The following is a 24071-nucleotide window of genomic DNA, read 5'->3' on the forward strand; positions in this document are numbered from 1 at the left end:
TCATATGTCGAGGACAACCTGTATCCTGAAGCCTTTCCATGCTTGGCTTGTACAAAATAGTATGTGACAATTGATATGTCCATTGCAGAAAATGTCTGCTCTATTGCCTTTATGATATTTTAAAATGTTATTTTGGGCAAAACTGAAAAAATAAAAAATGGTCATTTGTATGGATATTTATAATTAGACAATTCAATAAATTTAATGTGTATTTTCATATCACATTTTGGGATGTTTCAGATATTAATATTTTAAGAAGTGGAAGTGGAAAAACATGGAAGAACAAACATATACAACTATATAAGCAGATAATATATCTAACTAGTCTTCCATGTGAGACTCCTGAAAACACATCTTACATTTTAAAAAATCTAAGTAGAGAAATTCTTCACTGTATAACAGATGGAGAATGAGGGTTTTCCTATCCCTGTGATATTAACTTTTTTACAATTATAACCTCTGGTTACTTTTCTTATCATTAGTCTTCTAAAATAATTGGATTCCAAAGCCATTCAATTTTTAAGACATGCAGATATAGCTGATTCCAAAATAGCCCATGAAACAGTTTCCAACAGACAAAACTTGGCATTCGTTGACCCTAAACAAAAGACATGCCTTGTGATTTAAACTTAAATCTGGAAGATTACATTTCCTTCTCTAATTGACAATTAGGGCTTCCTGAGTGAAAGATCAGAGACAAATTTCCTCCAAATAAACCCTGAAACTGTGTTCAACTTTCAAAGACATGTTTTACAAATATATAAATATAGATTATTTCCCATGACAAATCTTTTTCAAGTGCATACTAATTTTACACTACAAACTTAAACTGAGTTCAGTCTATATATCCAAACTAACGCTATTTCTGCCAATGAATACACAAATATTTGAATTCAGTCTGATCTTCTTGAAATATACCGCAAGACATTTTCAATTCAAGCAAGGTAAGTTATAATCCATCAGAACTCTTTTAAGTTATGCTTCTTCATATAATTGCACATGGTTTATAAATGATGGCTATCCTCATCCATGATTTGTTTAGTATGTCATCCAAAGATGGATGAAAGAAGAAGCATAATGAAACTCTGGTATGCTACTCATTTGGTAGCAAGTCCAATTGCACAGGGTCAGTACTATATTTACTCAAAAAGAAGCTACCATTTAGTGAAATATCTAACAACCTTTAAATAATCATATAAATAACTCAAATGTATTTGATTAAGAAAAGAGTCAGCTACTACCATGCTTTTTTACCTTGCGGGAAAGCTTTGCAAGCGATTATAAGCCATATGTAGTATCTTCAGGTGAGGATGACCGGTTAACAAGGGGACACTTTTATCTGTGAGGTGATTGTTGGTCAAATACAGTTCTTGTAAAATACTATGGGTCTCCTCTGAAAGAGTGGCTGGAGGTAACATTTCCAGTTTGTTGGCAGAAGCATTCAAGTACCTTAAGCTGCAAAAAATTATTAGAGATAACTTTAGCTATACATTTTCAATGACCTTTTTAATGATTTAGTAGCACTATTGCTGAAAATTTGTTTAAAATTGATCAACTTCTTTTTCCTACCTTCATCAGAGATAGCCTTACTATCAAAAGAGAATTTAAATTGACGGAAATATGAGATAAGGGCCTCCTCTACAGATCCAATTGATCCTGGAGATGTAACAGGGCAGACAAAACAGTTCTATTCTGCTTGGTTTACCACTATTTTAATAGGGTTCTCTGGTTAAGCATTTTCATTTTCTTTTAAGTGACTGATTGATACACACTGATGTGAATTATTCATCTGTTTGAGAGGACTGATAAACAAAAACAGGTACTGGAATGGAATGGAATGGAATGGAATGGAATGGAACGGAACGGAACGGAACGGAACGGAACGGAACGGAACAGAACAGAACGTTATTGGCCAAGTGTGACTGGACACACAAGAAATTTGTCTCTGGTGCATAAACTCTCAGTGAACATAGGCAACATATGATAAAGCATGATCATAATCATAAAATACAAAATACAATAATCATAAATCATAAATCATGACACAACACTTAGTGATAGCCATAGGACACTAAATAAGCAATCAATATAAATCATAATAGGATATTAAATAAAAGCAATCAACAAAAATCATAAACAACAAAGTTATTATAGTCATAAGAAACTAAGGAAATAGGTAATATATGGTTTCATTAGACAGAAATAATGTTACTAAGGGAAAAAAAGTGTAAACAGCCAGTTCTGCTCAGTTTCTAAGATCCTCAGTAGTGCTTTGCTTTGTTTAATTTCCAAAATTCTCAGCTGCCGTAGTGCAATCAGAAGTTTAAGAAGAACACATTCTTCAAAAAGTTTTAAAATAGACTAGAAGTGAATTCATATTATTTTTATATTAGTTTCCTCACACACATGGAAGGTTGTCTCAAGATATTTATGTTTAGTCTTTAAAAGCTTACACAGAAAAATATGGTTATAGTGAGAGTGATGTGTTTTTGAAAGTAGCAATTTCATTTATTTTAAATCAGGAAGCATTTGGCTCTATTCAGAGAAATATCTTCAGCAGCAGACACCTTGGTAGACAAAAGAAATGGCATTGCTTTTGTAAACCACTTATTATTTGGAGAGAACTGAGGAGGGGATTGGGATCCAATTTAAAATGGAATGGCAGTGAGGAGATACCTTAATCCCTTTTCTCCTGCCCATTCTCCTTTCCCAGCTGCACTGGGAAAATTGTTTTTTGTAATAAATTTAATGGATGCCAAATCATATATTATGACCTTGGTCAGCTAAACATAGAATTAAAAACCAAGAACCAGGCTAACAAGATAAAAAGAACACAAAATAAAACATAATGGAACTGAACCCAACCCAAGATCAATTCCATTTCAAATCATAACAATGGAGTCACCCTGCTGTATGGGAAACATCCAGGTCTTACAGAAGGCCTACAAGGTTGGGGCCATCCAAATCTCAGGTTTCAGATGCAAGCGTGACCCACCTAAACATACTATTGGAATAAAAGTGGCTTGGGAAACAATAGGTAATATTAATCAGGAAGAAAGCAAAGGAAGAAAAAGAAATTAAGCATTTGCTGCTCTGCACCTGTTTTCTATCAACTATGGTGTCAGAGGCGTATTCCCAGTCAATCAATGCAATTGACAAATGGCAGTGTAGATATACTATCTTAATTTATAATATAGCATGATATGGATGAATAAGAACAGACTACTTAAATTTTCCCGTTGATTAAGTGTTTGGATTGAAATGGATTGCCAGCTTTTTTTAATCACACGTTGCTATATCATCTAGAGCAGAGGTGTCAAACTCGTGACTTTTTTGCCCTTTGCTAAACTGGGGGTGAGCGTGGCCAGTGCGTGACGCATCCGGCCTGCGGGCCGCAAGTTTGACACTCCTGATCTAGAGTCTACACGTTGAATTTTAGTTGACACTAACTCTTGATAATTTTAGATAAGATAGCTTCATATAGTTTAAAATTAGTCTGTCTTAAACCAACCAAAGTCCAATTAAATGCGTAGTTGTCCTGGCGTAGTTGCTGAAGAAGCTCCACTACTGATTCCCATTATTATCTTGAAAGAATGGAGAATATAATAATATTATAATGCTAGAAAAGCAGAAGTTATATTATAGAGCCAGCTTAAATCTCTTGCACTTTGGAAAGTTCAGTAGGAAATGTTTAATGAGAACAATATCAATTGCATTTTAAAATCAGAACGGACAATTCTAGTCAAACTCTAGTGCAACATCATATGTTCAAAATGTACAAGCTCAGACTGGATTTATTCAGGTTATCAAGCTTTTAATGATAGGAGATTTTTAATCAACACTCTTACTGTAATTAAAAAGAGGCAAGAGCCAACAGCTATAATATCTTTGAGTGTTAAGTTTTTGATATGGTTTCCTGAAAGTTTCTGAGGAAGGTTTTGACGATTTGGCTTTCCAAATTATATCTTTTTATCTGTCTATATCCTTTATTTAACTCTTAAATTGCAAAGGATCATTGCGTGCCTTATTATTATTTTTTTGTTGGGAGGGGGGGAACTCAGTTTTGACTCCTGGTAACTCCTTGGATTAATCCCTGTAGTTTTATTGGCAAGATTTTGGAAGTAGTTGCCCACTATCTTCTTCCTAAGGCTTCCCAGGGCTAAGAGAGTGATTGGTCTAAGGCCACCCAGTCAGCTTCATGCCTAATATAGGACTAGAGCTCACGATCTCCTGGCTTCTAGTCTAGCGCACTTAACTACAACCTCAAACAGGCTATTGTCCTCTTCTCAATTAAACTTATGTTTAACTTGGAATATGCAAAGGAAGTTCTTGTACTCTTTGGAACCTTGGACCCCCTTTAAGAATCTGTTGAAACCTACAGATGCCGTTTGTCCCCTAATACAGTTATTAAAGTGTTGAAAAAATAACAAAAAATTAATATAGTAATATATTAATTAAAATTAATATTTAATTAATTAAAAGTAAAAGTAAAATTAAAGTTATAGTTTTTCTCATTCAAATTTAGAGACCCTTTAAAATCTATCCACGGGCCTGTAAAGCGCTAGTAAACCATAGATTAAAACTTCTATTAAAGAACAACTTGCAGGCGTAATTTAAACTTTTCAGAACTTCAATAAAATGACAGCAAGGGGTCAAAAAGGTATTTTACTAAACAGTGAAAGTATTATATATTTTGGAGATAGATCAGATTAGGAATAATCTAGTTTGTTTAAAAAAATAGTTTGGGAACCTTGTAATTGTAATAACATCGTAAAGGAGAGAACCAGAGCATTAAATTATATTTTATATAATTATATCTTAGCCAATTTATGTGATCATCCATATCAGGAATATTATTTTGGGCAGCACCAAATATGAAAATGAAAATAAGTAAAAAGCCTATACCCGTGATGGCGAACCTATGGCACGCATGCCACAGGTGGCATACATAGCCATATCAGTGGGCACGCCAGCTCAGCTCTGGCGTGCATGCACACGCCGGCCAGCTGATTTTCGGCCTTCTGGGCCCACCAGAAGTAGGGAAACAGGCTATTTCCTGCCTCCGGAGGGCCTGGTGGGGGGGCGTGAGGAAGGCCCGTTTTTCTTTCTTACCTGGCTCCAGATCTTCTCTATGTATCTGCGGAGGGTGAAAACAGCCTTTCCCACTCCTTCGGAGGCCCTCCAAAGGCCTGAAACGGCCCATTTCCCAACTCCCGGTGGGACAGGAAGTGACATTTTTTTGCTGTCCCCAGAGGCTCTGGAGGCTTCCTGTCCCACCGGAAGTTGGGAAATGGGCCGTTTCAGGCCTTTGGAGGGCCTCCGAGGGACTGAGAAAGGCTGTTTTCGCCCTTCCCAGATAAATAGAGAGGATCTGGCACCAGGTAAGAAAGAAAAACGTGCCTACCAGCGCAGGGGGGGGGGTTGTGCGCGCATGCGCAGGGCACATAGAATTATCAGTGTGGGCACACACGCGCACGACCCTCCCCCGCCCCCCCCTCTCCTGGCACGTGATGGCAAAAAGGTTAGCCATCACTGGCCTATACAATAAAGATAGACAGACAGACAGACAGACACCCCATATAGCAGCTAGAAAATCCATAAAAACTTCCAACAACACAAGCAGGAGACCAGTATAACCACCAAGCTTTTTTTCTGATGGTAAATTTGAGTTTACTTCATTATGATGTAAACAAAAGATCTAGAGCAGGGGTGTCAAACTCGCGGCCAAGGGGCAAGATGTGTCATGCACTGGCCACCCCCACCCCCAGTATAGCAAGGGGGGGGGAAAGTAGTGATACTTTATGTGACGACAACATGATGCTTTGAGTTTGACACCCCTGATCTAGAGTAACAGATGGTCTAGAATTAATGTGACTATTTGAGGGTAAATTATAAAGTATTTGAGTATTTGGGGGTAAATTGGCAGAATATTACAGAGTATTATAGCTCCAAAGTCAGTTTACATTTTGAGAAAATTACTCGTGTTTATTTTATCACATTACTTTAAACAGGATATTTGGGGGGGAGGGACTTTGTCAAAGTCATCCTGAGGAGATTTTCATTTTGCAAATTTCATTTTCACTGTGCAGATTGCAAAAATATGTTGAGGAAAATGGATTTAACTTTCTATTTTTTCAAGTTTATTTCTGGAGATTAATTCTAGCTTTAGCTTCTGACTAGATTAAATCTACTGACTAGATAAACTTCAGAACCGAGTTTCTTCTTAATCACTTAAACTCATATTTATGGAATAATACCTATTTAGCATCAAAGTGTTTGGGGGAAGATTAGGTAAATTGGGCTGTTTAGAATTGGATCAATTCAGTTCTAAAACAGTTCTTTTAAAAACCTTTTCAATAATTGTTTGGAGACAGATTATTAAATTGGTATTAGTTATTTGCAGGAGCTATACAATAATTAGCATGAACATTCCTCCTCAAAAACAATGGAAGGCCCCTTTAAAATAATATGTAATTAATTTCCTATTATCTAAAAACAAGAGGGATGCAACAACAAAAATTGTTTTGTGTATAAGGAATACCTTAGATAAGGCCTGGTTTCAATCATTGCTGGAGATAAAACTCAGGAGTTGGAACTTTTAACTTATATGACTTTACCTATTCCATAGCTGTCATCTTTTGGGCTGAATCAACAGAATTGTTAGCATGATGTAAGCTTGTTGATATCTTTTGATAGCAACATATGTTCTTAGTTACAGTATATATTCAGAATTTTTAATCTACCAAGAGGCCAATAATTGTGAATATTACAGACATGGTGATTGCCTTACATAATAATTCATAATATAATGAATTTTTTAAAGGAATGTGATATGAAAAAAAAAAAAAGAATACACATTCTTGGAGACAAATAATTTAGGAAAGTAGTCTTGGAACAACTAACCCTAGAAATAGTTTGGCTATAATTGAAAAATATTTACAGATTTTTTTTTATTTGCCACTGGAGAAAAAGAAGACATTATTAAGATGAGTTGCTTTAGATAGATTACCCAGATGCATGCTCCAAATAGTGAGCAAATGTTCTATTAAATTCAATCCCACCTCGACTTTCACCCTAGCTGGACACATGACTGAATAGCTATATTTTCTTGTGTTTGTGTGTCTATGTGTAAAAGCTTTTCCATGAAAGATAATAATATTCTGAGGCACTCAAGGCACCCTACACATCTCAAGGAAGTCTTTTTTGAAAAATACTGTTTAATAACTGTGACTATTCATTGTTTACCAAAAGCATTTTGGAAGGAGGCTGAAAGGTATGAGGAAAAAGTGATAGAGGGATGTTCCTTGATTTAATCCTTCTATCTAGCTATGAAAATGCTAATTTCCATTCACAACTGGACAAAAAACCAGGCTGCTGTTCTTTGAACACCTCCTATAGTACAATAAACCTCAAATAAGATTAAAACAAGAACCTACCTCTGTCTTTAGATCTAAAATGGCAATAAATATTTTTAAAAATGAGAAATAAAATGCTTATATTATTAATTTGTTCTTTATTTCATGTTTTATTAATTCAATTTTGAGGTCATTTGAGTCAACAGTGACTTTCAATGACTTACAATTAAAAAAATTAAAACAACATATGTCAAAGAAAAGGAATAGAGCTGGCAGGAAGAGAGAATCACCCCCCCACCCAAACCCCAAAGAGCTTCAAGGCCTGGGAGAATAGCCTGGGTTTTAACTATTGTGCAAAGTTAAAAGGATGGACGAAAACAGATCTTGGAGGGAATATCATTCCATATTTGCAAATGGTTTTATTAACTAGCATCAATGAATAAACTGCATAGTACACAAGATCAAATGCCTCCACTAACAATATTTATTGTTTAGCATTAAATCCTCCCATACTATATAGCATCAAATTCCCAAGATGGCAATGAGATGAATTCCTTCAATGACAAATGACCAAGCGTCCTCAAAATATATGGTAATGAACATTCGTACAAGACTTAATAAAGACTTTAAACATCACATGGGAAAACGCTGATGTACTCGTCCAAAACTGAAAATACCAGAACAATATTTAGACAATAATTGAATAGTCTAGCCACCAAATGAGTATTTTCAATATCTGATCACGGACTTAAGTAGAGGAATGGAAGTAATCTGGTCTTTATTTCTTAAAAGAAAACTGTTGCAGTAGTAAATTGTGAAGAAAATGAGATACATTTCTAATTGTCTACTAGTTGAGAAATCCTCTATTTTCAGGACACCATCTGTTTAAATAAGCAGGCTGATTACCTATAGATCCCTGGTGAGATATTTCCATCACCCTAACATGGAGATTTTTGCTAAATGTGTACAAAACATTTCATTTCACTGAATGAAAACATGCTGACCGTGTATTTGTCCATTCAGTGAGAACGGAATGAAAATTGCTAATATTAACAACTCCAAAGATGATTTACTGAGCATGATAATTTCAGGATGATGGCAATAGAGATTATAATATGCCTTTATTTTAAATGTGTAGAGTTTTAAAATATATTTGTATATTTGCACTTAGATCCTGAATGCAAAAAAACAAAACAAAAAAACCCAAGAAATCTTAACAATCAATACCACAGATTACAATGGAATAGATCCTGGAAAGTATGGAAATTTTAGAAAATTTGCATGGTCAAAGGACAATATTGTATTTTAAACCACCTTGAGTGCTGTCTGTACTGTGACAGGCTGCAAAGTCATTTAGAAGCCATAAATATTAGTCTTCTCTTCTCCTACATCCTCTCTTCCAACCACAGAACAAATAGGCTGTGAAATAAAAGAATTTAATTTATCATCTAGATTTTAGCCATCTGCTCTACAAATAAATGGCCCAAGGGATAGATGGCATATTCCCACATAGACACTAATGATGCTGTTCAAGAAATAACAAAAAATGAAGTCAACCCTACTATGAGTAATCCTAGTCTTCAGAACACCTCTACCTATAACTCACAATCATAATATCTCAAGCATAAATCCTTAAGATCCATGAAAAATATATTTCAGTTAACTTCAGTCCTCCTTAAAAATGTGAAAAATTTGAAAGAATGTGCTTTAGAATAAAAGGCTGGTGTTCTTCCACTTAAAATCTTTAACTGCAGAAAGATCAATTTTAAGTTGAACTAACAGGATGCAATATTTATTCTTTCAACAGGTAGCTCAGAAGCTGATAAAAATTGAGCATCAAATTAAAAGTTTTCAGTTTCTTCGATTCCATAATTTTAGAGCTGGAGTCTAAAATTAAAAAACGAATCAGTCTATGGATTAATTGACCATTTTATAATTCCTGAAATTTCTGAATATAGAGTATCCAAAAGTACCTGAGGGCAAGACAAGAAGTAATGGATGGAAATTTATCACAGAGAGATCCAACCTAGAATTAAGAAGAAATTTTCTGACAGGGAGAACAATTAATCAGTGGAATGGCTTGCCTTCAGAAGTTGTGGGTGCTCCAACTCTGGAGGATTTTAAGAAGAGATTTGACAGCCATTTGTCTGGAATTCTATAGGGTTTCCTTCTATAGGGATTGGACTAGGAAACCTCCAAAGTCCCAACTCTGTTACTCTGAATAGATAAGCACAGAGGCCTGGTGTGCTTCTGATCATTTTCAAGAAATGAAATTACTTTAGGTGGTAATGCCTAAAAATTCCTATAAAATAAATGTACACACTGAAGAAGAAATTGATTTAGCTTGACTCTGCAAAAGGAAAAATTCAGAATAATAAAGAGCTAACCTTCCCCTGTTGTAACTGAATGAGCCAATGCAAAGAGGCTTCCTTAATTGAGTAACTTTCTTGTTTTTGATAAAAGCAACTATCCACTGTCGCTTGCAGAGATAAGGTGCTCTGTGCTTACTGCCACTTGGTCACAAAACTCAAACAGTGACTTGTACAGTCACATGACAGAGCAACATCTTTAAGGCATCAGTTTTTACTTTGGGGTTTGAAAACTAGACTGCATCTGACTCCAGAAATGTTGTACTCCTCTAAATATATTTGATAACTTGATATTTTTAGATAAAATTAAGAAAAGAATACTAGCTTTTATTAAGTTAACTATTAGTATTTTAATATATTGTATAGATTGGCATTGAGGGTGTCCTGACATACGGCATTCTTGCATGGTATGGGAGCAGCTCTGTAGCGGACAAAAACCCTCTGCAGAGAATCATTAAAACTGCCCAGAATATTATCGGACTCCAGCTACCAGCCCTGGACAACATCTTCGAATCTCGCTTTTTGAGGAAGTTGCATAACATTCTCAGAGACTCTTCCCATCCTGCTTACAATCTTTTTGGAATGTTGCTTTCTGGCAGAACAATTAAAACTCGGACCACACGTTTTCTGAATAGTTTTTATCCCAGAGCTATAATTGCACTCAACAATGAACTAAAGGGCCACCATCAGTGAGCTGTTGGACAGTATTACCTGGTCTGTTGTGTGGATGTTTAGTGGTTTAGGGGTGGGGAATTGGGGTAGGTGGGAGTGTACTGGGGATTATGTGTGTTGGACCTGGTCTTTGGGTGTTAAGTGAATTTCGTTGTATGTGTATACACATACAATGACAATAAAGTTTATTTATTATTTATTTATTATTACTTCTTTAAACTTAAAGATAGGTGATTGTATTGTTAATATCTCTGTATAAAAGAAAGTTGGAGGTCACTTTTGTTATATTTGGTAGATGTATTTTCTTTGGGATTTTTAATGTGCTTTGTCATTCCTTTTCCTGTCATGTTACTTTGTATTTTAATGTAGATGTTGAAATTTAAGAGATATTATTAAAAATACCTATAAGGGATGGTAATTTTTTCTATTTCACTCTCCATAAATAAACATTTGGAGGATTAAGAGTGCATTGCCTGATGTTATTTACTTCAGTTTTTTAAATTGAAATAAAAAACACATTTGAATTAACAGTAGAAGTTATACAACTTGGAAATTACGTTTATACTATTCTATTCTCTTGGTGGATTTTTGGATTACCTGTCAGCTTTTAGCAGCAGATTAGAAGGCAGCTCCACAAGTTGGTTGTGTTGCACATCCAGCACTTCCACATGAGTTCGTTCAATCCTCTCTGGTAGTCTTGCCAACTGATTGTGCCCAGCAAGTAATTTTCGCAAGCTGATATTGCAAAATAACCTTAAAATATACAAATAGCAGTAAAATTTACAGCTCTAATTAAAGCAAGCCTATTTCAGAGAAGCTGAGAAAAACTTCAACAACATTCTGATTATGAGACAGGGTCTAGAAGTAGCCAAACAGTCACTGTGAGAATGAATCTATTAATTAAAAATAAAGGGGAGGAATCAATGTACAGGTAGTCCTCAACTTACAACAGTTCATTTAGTAACCGTTCAAAGTTATAACAGCACTGAAAAAACTAACTTATGACTGTTTTTCACAGTTACGACCTTTGAAACATCCCCATAATCAGAATTCAGATGCTTGGCAACTGATTCATTCTTATGACTGTTGCTGTGGACAAGATCATGTAACTACCTTTTGCAACCTCCTGACAAGCAAAGTTAATGGGGAAGCCAGATTCATTTAACAACCAGATTGCTAACTTACCAAATGCAGTAATTCACTTAACAACTGTGGCAAGCAAGGTCGTAAAAATGGGACAAAACTCACCTAATGTATGTTTCACTTAACAACAGAAATTTTGGGCTCCATTGTGGTTGTAAGTCGAGGACTACCTGTACTTTTCCATACAGATCATCCTTGACTTATGACAATGATGAAACCTTACCGTGATGATTGTAAAGCAGGTCACTCACGTGACTGACTCAATTTTACAACCTCTTTTGCATCAACTGTTAAGTAAATCTGCAATCTTTAAGTGAATGCCATGGTCATTAAGGGGCGATTTTGCTAAAAACTGGGAATAAACACAGGTTTTTTGGCATAAATTGTGGTCATGTTACTGCCGGATGTTGTAAGCAGTATAAATGTGGGCCAACTGCTAAGCACCCAACATGTGGCAATGTGTCCGGAGGATGATGAGGCGGCCATGAGAACGTTGTAAAAATCTTCTGAGGATTATTTTCAAATGCAAATATCCCCTGGATATTTTTCTAAGAGGATAAGTGATCCCCCATGTTTTCTTAGGAAATTACATTGAACTTTCGATAATATCCTGAAATCAAAAGTATATTTTGCCAGGCTACACAAGCATCATATCTAAAAGATGACACTGTAAGGTTGGGAAAAGATGCATGACTTTCTTTAGAACTTCTGCCTGGAAATCTGAGAAATTGTTTACATCTGCATAAAGAAAACTGTTCTGGCTCGATGACACTCCACGAAGAAAACATTAAACAGAAGAAAAAGACAAAATCACATGGAACACAGTTCTGTCACTAAGCAAGCTAGAAACTGATTCAATGCAAACAATTCTCTACTTTGCATCTTGTTTCTGGTTGTTTTAAAGGTAGGACTCACCTAGCGGGAAGTTCATGTATGTGATTGTGGCCCAGATCCAGTACTTCTAACTTTCGGCTATCACAAACCCATTCTGGAAGGCTTTCCAAGTGATTTCTGCACAAAAGGAAGACAAATGAAAAAAAAAATGATAATATTATTAAGGAATGTTTACATATTACATCACATGTGGTTTAAAATGTACAAAAATATTAGATGCCCTGTCAGCTACAGCACTTAAGCAGCTGGGATTGACTGCAACTACATGTGGCATGCTTATAGAATGGCAAACACAGATTGCCATGAAGCATACGGAATAACCCTTAAAATCTTGAATTAACCAACCTCACCACATAACATTATGCTATTTTTGTTAAACCACAAAAATAATTCCTGGTGCCAATTTATATGAAGGAGCCATCTTTAGCGAAGAGATATATAAAATAGAACATTTCAAAGCCACCCTAATGGATAAAACATTGTGTGCAGTATGTACGCATGCACATTTTCTCATTCAGCAGCTATTTTTTTAAAAAAATCTATCATTCCCACTCAGTCTCTCTTGCTTCAGTCTCTCTGGAAACAGATTGAGGCATACAATTCACTGACGTTTAGGAAGTGAAAAGATTTAGCAGGAGGCTAAAACCTTCATATCTGGCAATGGGTCCTTCAACTTCACCCCACCAAGATACCCAAAACCTGTTCTGAAAGAAAGCTTGCTAGACTAAGTGAGATTATCTGCTATCATATCTGCTCTCCTTCTTAACCTTTAACTCTCAGGGCCATATTATTAAAATACTTTCTACTCTGAACAGTAAGAAGAAAATCTAATTACTTATGAGGTAATATGAATATTGGGTTCAAAGTTGTGGCATTTGCTTAGCAGCTCAACAAATCAGAAGTAAGTGGAATGCAGAAAAGGGGATTCAATGTGTAATGCAGAAAAGGGGATACAATTCACTGACGTTTAGGAAGTAGTAGCAAGCCGCAGGAACATAATGTGGGCTTAGAAATGTCCTAGGATTATTTTCTCATAAGTCATGGCAGCAGCTGCATATATATAACATGTTGACATCTCTATTACAGATAGTACTTGGGTTACAATGGGAATTGGTACTGGAATTTCCATTGCTAAGCGATGTGCTTGTAAAACTTGATGTCACATGACCACGTTGTTTACCAACATCAATTCTGGCAGCCCTGGTTGCTATTATTAAACAAATTGCCTTAGATGAGGATCCACCCCCATCTAAGCCACTTCCAGCTTTGGTCCCTCCCAACATTGAGCCTTGGTAAGGTATAGGACTGCCTCCTTTTTAATTACCTTAACCTGCCTAACTTTCCACCCCTCACTGTCCTTTTAACCACCTACTCCACTGCCTCTGACAGCCTTACTGCCTGTTCCTGCTGCCCTTGCCAACCTTGTTGCTCCAAGATGACCTTCTTTGTCTTCTTCCTGCCATTGCTGAGGTGCACCTGGCCTCGTCTTTCGTGAGGCAGCTACTGGCCATGCCATGCCTGCTTCCTGAGGCTGCACCACTCCTTGTCTAAATGTGGTATGGTCTTCTCATAAGGTTTGGAAGACAGGCACATGAAAGAAGGCCACTGAGCTGGCAGAAAAGGAGGACTTTTCTAACTGGGGATCTTATTTCATGAAAGAAGGCCCTGGCTGGGGCGTTGGAAAGGCCCCATTGGCATCAGTGTGAAAGACGGTAATGTAAAGGCCTCATTCAGTGCAGTCGTGGTTTGCCATGTAGCAGACATGGTGGCAAGCAGAGCTAGGCAGTGGAGGCAGCTGGCAGCAGTAGGTAGGCAGAGGGCCAAAAGGTGGCAGGTGCTCCCAAGTAGGCCCAAATTTTGTTTACATGACTGCAGAAGACAGGAACTATTGAGGACTGGTCATAAATCCCTTAGCTCAATGCCTTCGTAATTTCAAACAGTCGTTGAACAAATGGACACTAAGCAAGGACTACATTAGTCAACATCATCAGACATAGGAGATGGGGAAGTGAGATTCTTCTTTCACTGAATAAGCTCTCTATACTAAAGCAGTAAAACCACAGAATTAGATACAACACAATTTAGAAATATTGGCAGTTTCATATGAAATTGCACAACTTGCAAAATCCCGTTGCTTCAAGCATTTACTTTGTTTGTTTGTTTTGATGCCTATGGCCTGAAAAGATTTAACAGGAGGCTAAAACCTTCATATCTGGCAATGGGTCCTTCAACTCCACCCCACCAAGATACCCAAAACCTGTTCTGAAAGAAAGCTTGCTAGACTAAGTGGAGATTATCTGCTATCATATCTGCTCTCCTTCTTAACCTTTAATTCTCAGGGCCATATTATTAAAATACTTTCTACTCTGAACAGTAAGAAGAAAATCTAATTACTTATGAGGTAATATGAATATTGGGTTCAAAGTTGTGGCATTTGCTTAGCAGCTCAACAAATCAGAAGTAAGTGTAATGCAGAAAAGGGGATTCAATGTGTTGAGGTTGTATTAAAAATCACTCCTCCAGTTTATACAGAAACATTTGTGACAATCTCTGCTTCTAAGTAAAGAAATATGACAGACCAAATAAGTTACTCTCAATATTCCAGGGTCACCAGGAAAATTCACGCAATCTCTTCAGTCAAAGAGATCACTTTATTAGTCTTCAAGTGCTCCAGTTTCTTCTCATGTTTTCACTAATGCCACATTTAGAACCAGTATCTTTCAAGGATATGCTTACCTAGAAACATCCAAATAAATTAGATAATTTGGAACTGGATACACATCAAGGTGAACGAGTTCTGGAAGAGAAAGACAAATATTGCATTGCAAAGATCAATTTAATTTCAAGCTACTAAAAGTAGACCACCCCATGTTGCCCAGGTTTATTGAAACAATAATACAAATCATAGCATAGAGGACAAAATACAAGTAGTCCTCAATTTACAACAGTTCATTTAGCGACCTTTCAAAGTTACAACAGCACTGAAAAAAGTAATTTAGGACCGTTTTTCACACTTATGATTGCAAAATCCCCATGGTCATGTGATCAAAATTCAGACACTTGGCAACTGACTCATATTTATGACAGTTGCAGTGTCCCAGGGTCACGTGATCCCCTTTTGTGACCTCCTGACAAGCAAAGTCAATCAGAAAGCCAGATTCACTTAACAACCATGTTACTAATTTAACCACTGTAGTGATTCACTTAACTGTGGCAAGAAAGGTCGTAAAATGGGGTAAAATTCACTTAACAAATGTCTCACTTTGCAACAAAAATTTGGGGCTCAATTGTAGTTGTAGGTTGAGAACTACCTGCAAACTACACTAGATCACAGCTGAAACAACTGAACAGTTAAAAACAGCAAATATGAATCTAGTAAAAAATAAAGAGCATTTTAACATTTGAAGACATTTTTTAAAAAAAATTGATTTATATGCCGCTCTTCTCCGGAGACTCAGGACGGCTTACAATGCATTAAACAATAGCCTTCATACTTTTGTATATTTATACAAAGTCATCTTATTGCCCCCATAATCTGATTTTACTGAAATAGATGGGATTTTCTTATTTGCCTTTACCTTACATAAAATATGGCTCTGTTGTAAAGAAAAAGTATTCATCCTTTATTTTGTAAACTATAGTTTTGCTTTAACAATTGTAATTCATAGTGTGTGTTTTGGGAGTACATGAAATATCTTTCTCCCCAAGAGCTCTATGATATATCTCTGATCAGTAAAAAAAAATGTATTGCGGTTTTATCACTTCACAATGCTATAGTTGGTATAGCTCAGTGAAGTGGAATGCAGCGCCCTCTCTGATGGCATGTGAGCCATCGCCTCAGTTCAGCGCATGCACACGTGCCTCCCCCCGACCAGCTGGTCTTTGGGTCTCTGCCACACATACGTGGGGGCAGGAGTGTGTGTGGGGAGCTGTGTGGGGGGGACCACACGTGCATTGCATTTTGGGGGTTCAGGGGCACGTGTGTGCAGGCTTTGGGCACTCAGTCCGGAAAAGATTAGCCATTACTGGTATAGCTTGTCTAGTATAACTAAGTTGAAAAGAAAATCTCTTCATGTCGAAAATCAGCTTCAGTAGATTTAATCTCGGTAAGGACACCAACACCAAAAAACCTCTGGCTAAATTTTAAAAAGCTTCTCTAAACGGTCAAATGTTAGGCAAGAACAAGCAAACCTTCTCCTAATAGTCACTAGACAGAAATATGTTGAGTGGAGTTGGGCACTGCAAATAGGCAGAATGAAAATTGCATTCTGATGTTATGCAGCCCTTGATTTTGATCTAAATCCTTCTCCCAACACCTAGCTCTCTTGACAAGTGTTTTTGTTGTTGTTGTTGTTAGTGAAATGGAGGTGCATTCAATCATATAACCCTTCATTTGCAGAGTCTGCATTTGCAATACTACCCAGGCACAAATTAATCTCTTTGGTGAGAATGAGTCCTCTGGATAAATAAAAAATCTCTCACTTGATTATTTCACCAAGGACATCCCCTAAAAAAGAATTCACAGTACATTTACAGGTAGTCCTTGAGTTATGACCACAATTGAGCCCAAAAATTAGTTTGCCAAGTAAAACATCTGTTAAGTGAGTTTGTCTTGTTTTACGACTTTTCATGCCACGGTTGTTAAGGGAATCATTTCATTTGTTAGGTTAGCAATATGGTTGTTAAACAAACTTGGCTTTCTTTATCAGAAGGTCGCAAAGGGGGATCACATGACCCTGGGACGCTGCAACCGTCATAAATATGAACCAGTTTGCCAAGCATCTGAATTTTGATCATGTGACCATGGGGATGCTGTAATGATCGTAAATGTGGAAAAACAGTCATAAATCAACTTTTTTCAGTGCCGTTGTAATCTTGAACGGTCACTAAATGAACTACTGTAAATTGAGGACTACCTGTACTATGTTCACTTCTAGACATGCAATCTATTGAAATGTCCTCTGGACCCCATGTCAAACCTTTACCATGCCTAGTAGCTGTAACCATTTTTGTACACTAATCTATATTATCTTCCACAGTTGCAACTCATCCATTCATCGAGCTACTATACAAATAATTATTTCAAAAAGCCTGATTTTTGCTACTACTCATTTTGCAATCTGCCCCACCACTCAACGGTATGTTATGCATATTGGAGATGCAGGCAGATGAACTAAAATCAGAGGTTTAAAAAAGAATCAGTCAGGGAAGGATAGGTTGTGAATCAATCACAACACAGAGATCATGAAGCTAGGATTTACTTTTCGATCAGGGGTGTCAAACTCAAGGCCCAGGGGCCGGATATGGCCCCCGGGATGCTTAGATCTGGCCCGCGGGGCCGCCCTGGAAACAGCAAAGGATTGGCACGCGGTGCCTCTGCCAGCAAAAACAGAGCTTCGGAGGGCCTCACATGGCCTCCCGAACTCCCTTTTCGCTGGCAGAGGGTTGCAGGAGGCCATCGCAGGCAAAAAGGGAGCTCAGGAGCCCTTTTTCTCTGGCACAGCGCTTGAGCCACCACAGGCGCCCCTGACACGAATGACATTGAGCTGGCCATGCCCACCCTGGTCACACCCTCCCTGGCCCCTGAGGTCAAACACAACCCTGATGTGGCCCTCAATGAAATCAAATTTGACACCCTTGCTCTAGATCAATGGTTAGGGAAGTAAAAAATAAGAGAAATGAACTGTTGCACAGCATAAATGTGTATTTCAAGTAATCAATCAGGATTTCCAGCTAAGGAGAGCTTCAAGATTTGATGGAAATCTTTCCCCCCCCTACTAGTAATATTATGCAAAGCAAAAGTATGCACAATGTACTCAAACTGGTCCCGGAGGGAGGGGAGTTTTGTTTTCAGAATATAACACATTTGGCCAATTTTAAATTCAAAGTTAATTTAATAACTTTTCTAGCTGTATCCTGCTGATTGCTTTCAGCAAAAAAAAACAACCCCAAAAGGGTCTGAAATATTATTCAAAAGACATGTGTGTATCTTTGTTCTGAATCAGCTTCTCAGCACTGTCACTCATCAGTACAGTGACCATAAACCTCTTATTATAAAGAATTTCATACAGCTGTCCTTTACATTTATTTTTCAAAAATTCACTTTTGTCCTTTATTTTAGTCATTAGCATTTACTGTATAAATGATAGCACTTAATGCAGAATCTTTCTTCATGTAAAAAATATAGAAACTGAACTGTCTTTTTAAAATAAGTTTACATACACTGATTTTAGATATTTTGATTAGAATGTGGGTTTTGTAAAGTTTTTCTTGATTTTGCTTTGAATTTTCCTTTGTAAAGCAAAGTTATAAATTTTTATCTTTATGAACGTCATCCAAATTTGTCCCTTTTTCAGGCTTATTCTTATTTTTCCCAAGGAAATATGGCCACTGTACTCATAAGCCACATCGGTTGCTGATTTGGTCCTTATCATTTTAAATATCAGCACTAAACTGTCAACAATGAAACAGTGGCAAACTGTGGCGTTCCCAAAATGAATGTGAAAAGACAAGGATACGTGGGAAAAAGCGGACAGAGAATCAATCTTTTGATAACAGGAAGATAAAAGGAAGATTGAGGCTGTTTCAGATCTGAGCCTGTTTCAGATCAACTCAAAGTATAGAAATCTAGAAGTTCTCCCTTGGCTTCTGCTGAGTGATATGGGCCCCTTATCAGAGTATATTGTTAGCATGAGAAAGCTCTCTATACATGTTGCTAAACTCCATAGGAAAAAAGCATTGTAGAGTTAGATGCTGCTTTACTAGCTACTAGCAATGGAAGTACTTCTCCCTCTATGTATTCAATGCAGGAATCCTCTGAACCTGTCAGCCTTATTAGGCAGTCCAGAAAGGAAAACAGATGTGCTAAATCTATTTTATGGTCAGGCTACATTAACAGGCTTTTGCCAGTAAAAGTGCAATTCTCCTCCTTTACAGCTTAGGAAACTAGGGAGGGTCTCTTCTGGACCCCTTGTCCCACTTATTATGCAGCTGGAGCTATGCAGTCTCACCGTTTGTCCAGAGCCTTTCCAAGTACCATTACATAATCGTTTTCAAAGAAGCTGAACTGGCTGGTGAAAGAAATAGATTGCTTTCAAAAAGTGGAAAAAGAGAACAAGAAAGTGGAAATGGACACCTGAGAAAACATCCCGCAAAGTGTCTAGCAACATGAACATATGATATCAATATAAATGGAACATAGGGAAAATATTAAGGACTTTAATGAGAAAGAATTGATAATGTATCTTCTCAACCCCTAACCATAACCATAACCCAACATAAACTGTAGATTAGAATATTATTATTCAATGGAATAGATAGTCCTTGATTTATGATCATTTCTTTAACATGTCTTGAAGTTACAACTGGAAAACTCACAACATGTCCTTGAAGTTACAATCACTGTAGCATCCCTGCAATCACATGATCTCAATTTAGGAGCTTGGCAACCAGCTTAAGCTATACAACATTATAGGCAACCAGCTTAAACTATACAACATTTGTAGCATCTGTGGTCATGTGATCATTTTGCGACCTTCCCAGCTGGTTTCCGACAAGCAAAGTCAATTGGGGAACCTGGATTTGCTTAATGACAGTGGAATTCACTTAACTATGTGATTCACTTAACGTCAGCAGTGATTTGCTTAATGACATGGGGAAAATGGTAGTAAAATTGCGTCTGGTCACATGATAATATAATTAATAACCACATCACTTAGTGACCAAAATTCCAGTTCCAATTGTGGACATAAGTTAAGGACTACCTGTATAAAATTTATAGCTCTCTAGACCGGTCACTTTATTTTATCTCACAAAGAATATACGGATTTGTGAGACAATGTAGGAGATTTAAAACTTGCATTTCCACTTTACAACACTCTAAAAGAGCATGTAAGCACCACTCTACAAGCTTCGAAAATTCTGCTGCTAAATGTTTTATGTAAAGCCAGATGGTTAAGGACTGGATTCATCCACAATTTAATATTGCATATAAATCCAGTTGAAGAAGAAAAGGCTAGGAACATCAATTCCTATTTGAACTACCTTCAAAGTAAACATACCATTTGAAGTGGCATAAAGAGCTTTAAGTAAGTATCCACTGATTTTGAGGGTTACCAGCTGGTTTCTTTCACAGTGTAGTATTTCAATGTTATTGAAGATGGTTGCATCTAACTCTCCTAGCTTATTATCCCGAAGATCGAGCTGGGTCACATGATGTAGGAAGTCACTCTCATCTCCCATCAATCTTCTAATCACATTTAACCTGGGATAGAAATGGGAAGGGGGGAAAAAGAGCTGGGATCAGTTATTTAGCCTCCTTTTTTTAGAAGGCTGGAAAACAAAATTTGGCTTTTAATTTATCAGTTCCAAGTATCCTTGGCCAAAAAGACCAAGTTCAATTTTTCTAGTTATACTTGCATTTCTCTGAAAAGTTTGCACTGATTTATGAGAATGCCTTCTTATTTTGTATTCAATACCCAATTATTTTTAATACCATCCAAGTCAGATGCCCTCCCCAATTAACCATTGCTCACTTTAATGTTCCAAGGCAAATTATCATTTGCATTTTTAGTGTTTATCATTTTTGGGTCATAACAATTTTAAAGACTATAGTAAAGTGATGGCTTCCTAACTCGTCTCAATACAAAAATGTATGGAATTAATATCTGTTAAACATTAGTGGCAGATGAAGACACATTAACAAAGTTTTGATGATTCAATAGGGATTATCCATATTCACAACAAAGAAATGCTGACCGACATCAGATTTAGGAATTTCTTCAGAAAATGCCAACATATATAGAATTTAAAACATTATTATAAATTCCCTTGGAGTAAACAATGACAAAGAGAGTAAAGAGAATGAATAACGTGAGGCTCTTCAAGTTTTCTACCATTGGCAAAGCATTATGTGAATATACAGTTATGTGAAAAAGAAAGTACACGCTCTTTGAATTCTATAATTTTATGTATTAGAACATGGTAAAAATCATCTGGTCCTTAGCATGGCTTTTGTGTGTGTGTGTGTGTGTGTGTGTGTGTGTGTGTGTGTGTGTGTAAAATAAATGATGACATGGTGTATGTAATAAGTCATGTGTTATTGTTCAACTTCATTTTTATCTATTTAGAATAACAGAGTTGGAAGGGACCTTAGAGGTCTTCTAGTCCAACCCCCTGCTTAGGCAGGAAACTCTACACCACTTCAGACAAATTGTTATCCAAATATCTTCCTAAAAACTTCCAGTGTTGGAGCATTCATAATTTTTGGAGGCAAGTTGTTCCACTGATTAATTGTTCTAACTGTCAGGAAATTTCTCCTTAGTTTTAAGTTGCTTCTCTCCTTGATTAGTTTCCACCCATTGCTTCTTGTCCTACCCTCAGGTGCTTTGGAGAATAGCTTGACTCCCTCTTCTTATACAATCTGAAGTTGTATTTACTTTTAAGAATGGTTAAACACCAGATGATTTTTACTATTTCCTGATATGTAAAACCAGAGAACTCAAAGAGGGTGTACTTTTTTATTCACGTGACTGTATGTATATAGTGACAATATCATGATCCAAAGCTCATTGCTGAAAGAGTAGGACAGATTTTGCACCAAACCAGTTCATACTGAACCCCAAATAAACAAGAAAAGAAAACTTGTGACTTTTTACATAAATAAAAGTTATCTGCAGAAAGCCATCACACTGGCTACCTAAAATGTCTCTGAATTTTAATTCTCAGGGCTAACCAGGAGAGATGGATGACTAAATTGCCTAATTAAAACACTGCTTTGGGATAAAAAGAAAAGTTATAAAAAACTAAGAAAATAATTGTATCATATTAAAAAAATACTACATTATTTTTTTTCCTAAAATGCAGCATATGTCTTCTTTGTGAAATCAATATCCACTAGTAAAAAGGAGTTAATGGTGCTTTAAGAAGCAGGTTATTCCTGCAAACAGAAAAACAAATTGAAGCACTTCAGCAAAAAAAATGCAGAAATAAAATGATGCAGTCCAATCTTACTGATAAATTTTGGGCAAATTAATATAGCTCCAATGTATATAATTATTTCAAGTTCAAAACTGCCACTGCGTGTGTATCCAATCCCTCAAAATTAAATTAGAATAATAGAACAGGAAAGAGGTCTTACACAAATATAGATAAGGGAGAACTGCCTGGTCTATTATCATATGCATGTCCTGAAAAGCTTGTAAAGTTCTGAGTTTCCGACTCTACCAATTTCCACTAAACACGTTTAAAAGCTAATAAGGAGCTGCATAATAATTACATTTTAACAATAATATGAAATAATATTTTAACAATGGGCTACATTAGCCTTCTCTTTTCTCATCTTTTCCAAAGTTTTCAACAATCGTTCCAATTGTCCCTAGTTAGAGGTCAGAATTAATTTCTAAGCCTATTTGGAAGTCAAAGAAAAGGTAAGGCAAGCTAAAGCTTTGGCTAATAATCAGAGTTCCTACAGAACCAATTCATCATGACAAATCTGTCATCAAAGGAAAGGAAAAATTAATATCTAACTAAATAAGTCAGCAAGACTGAATTCGAAAAGTACTGGTAAATATTTCTGCTTAATACATTTCTCAATTGAAAGTACAGACCATTTAATAACAACAAGCAATAATCTTGCCATAAAGTGATGAATTATGTCAAAAATCAACTGAAAACTCGACCATATGAATAAAAAAGCAAGGAAACAAACAAGGTAATTAATTGGCAAGGAATACTCTGGCTGGAAAGTTTAATCATATGTTTCAAAGTATATGCTAATCACAACTAGTATCTTGAAAATATATTTTTTTTTTACGAAAGATAAATTAATCTTGGCTTGACACCATCTGTTAAAATAGTCATTTAACATTGATACATATCTTTTTTCTCAGATGATACATACCTTAGATCTATATGTTTTATGTGTGGCATTTTCTTTAGTATTGGCAAACTTAGTATCTCCATACAATTTCCAGACATGCAGAGTTTGTCCATGGCAGTCAGTTTCTCCAGGACTTCAGGAATGTCACTGAATTCATTGAAAGAGAGGCCTAAATAACTAAGCTGATGCATCCTTTCCAACTCAGCTGGAAGGCTCTGGAGGAAGTTCCCATCCAACAAGAAGGTCTGTAAACTTTTGATAAAAAGGAGGAAGAAAATTTTAAAAAATCACTTGTGAAAACTTTAGGTCATTAATCAATCATTTACGTCATGATTCAGATTGCTTTTAAATATCAGGCTCAAGATGAATGTCTAGATCGGGTGTCAAATTCGATCGCATCATGTTATGTCGTGATTTCATGTGATGTATCACAACATTTTTTTTTTTGCCTTTGCGGAACTGGGGTGGGCATGGCCTGCGCGTGACACATCTGGCCCACGGGCCGCCAGTTTGACACCCCTGGTCTAGAGCAAGGATTTCCACTCCAGCCTTATTATGAGATGGAATTGCAGAGCTGGAAGAAAAGATGATCATCCTCATTCAATAGGATCCATTCCAGGTATTCCTGCTCTTCAACTAAGCTCCCAATCAGTCTTCACATTCTCTCTAGAGTGGTTCTCTTTATGGGAGGAACCCACTAACCATTTTGTAGGCACAGGCCATATCATTTTCTCCACAACCAAACACAGTTTGACAACC

At 36.6% G+C, this 24071-nt stretch overlaps 1 protein-coding gene across 1 annotated transcript in view; it reads right to left on the reverse strand.

Annotated features, from left to right (window-relative positions):
• Positions 1–24071, reverse strand: part of PHLPP1 (PH domain and leucine rich repeat protein phosphatase 1) — a 225752-nt gene that overhangs the window by 34767 nt on the left and 166914 nt on the right. The window contains exons 6-11 of the mRNA XM_070940757.1: positions 23334–23564; positions 20494–20696; positions 15170–15230; positions 12455–12550; positions 10994–11149; positions 1255–1455 (exon numbers count right to left, since the gene is read on the reverse strand). Of these exons, the coding sequence (XP_070796858.1) occupies positions 1255–1455; positions 10994–11149; positions 12455–12550; positions 15170–15230; positions 20494–20696; positions 23334–23564 (948 nt within the window). The remainder of the gene's footprint in view (positions 1–1254; positions 1456–10993; positions 11150–12454; positions 12551–15169; positions 15231–20493; positions 20697–23333; positions 23565–24071) is intronic.

Source organism: Pituophis catenifer, unplaced genomic scaffold (assembly GCF_029215685.1).
Source record: "Pituophis catenifer annectens isolate HBS135680 unplaced genomic scaffold, rPitCat1.0.hap2 SCAF_3, whole genome shotgun sequence".
NCBI lineage: Eukaryota > Metazoa > Chordata > Lepidosauria > Squamata > Colubridae > Pituophis > Pituophis catenifer.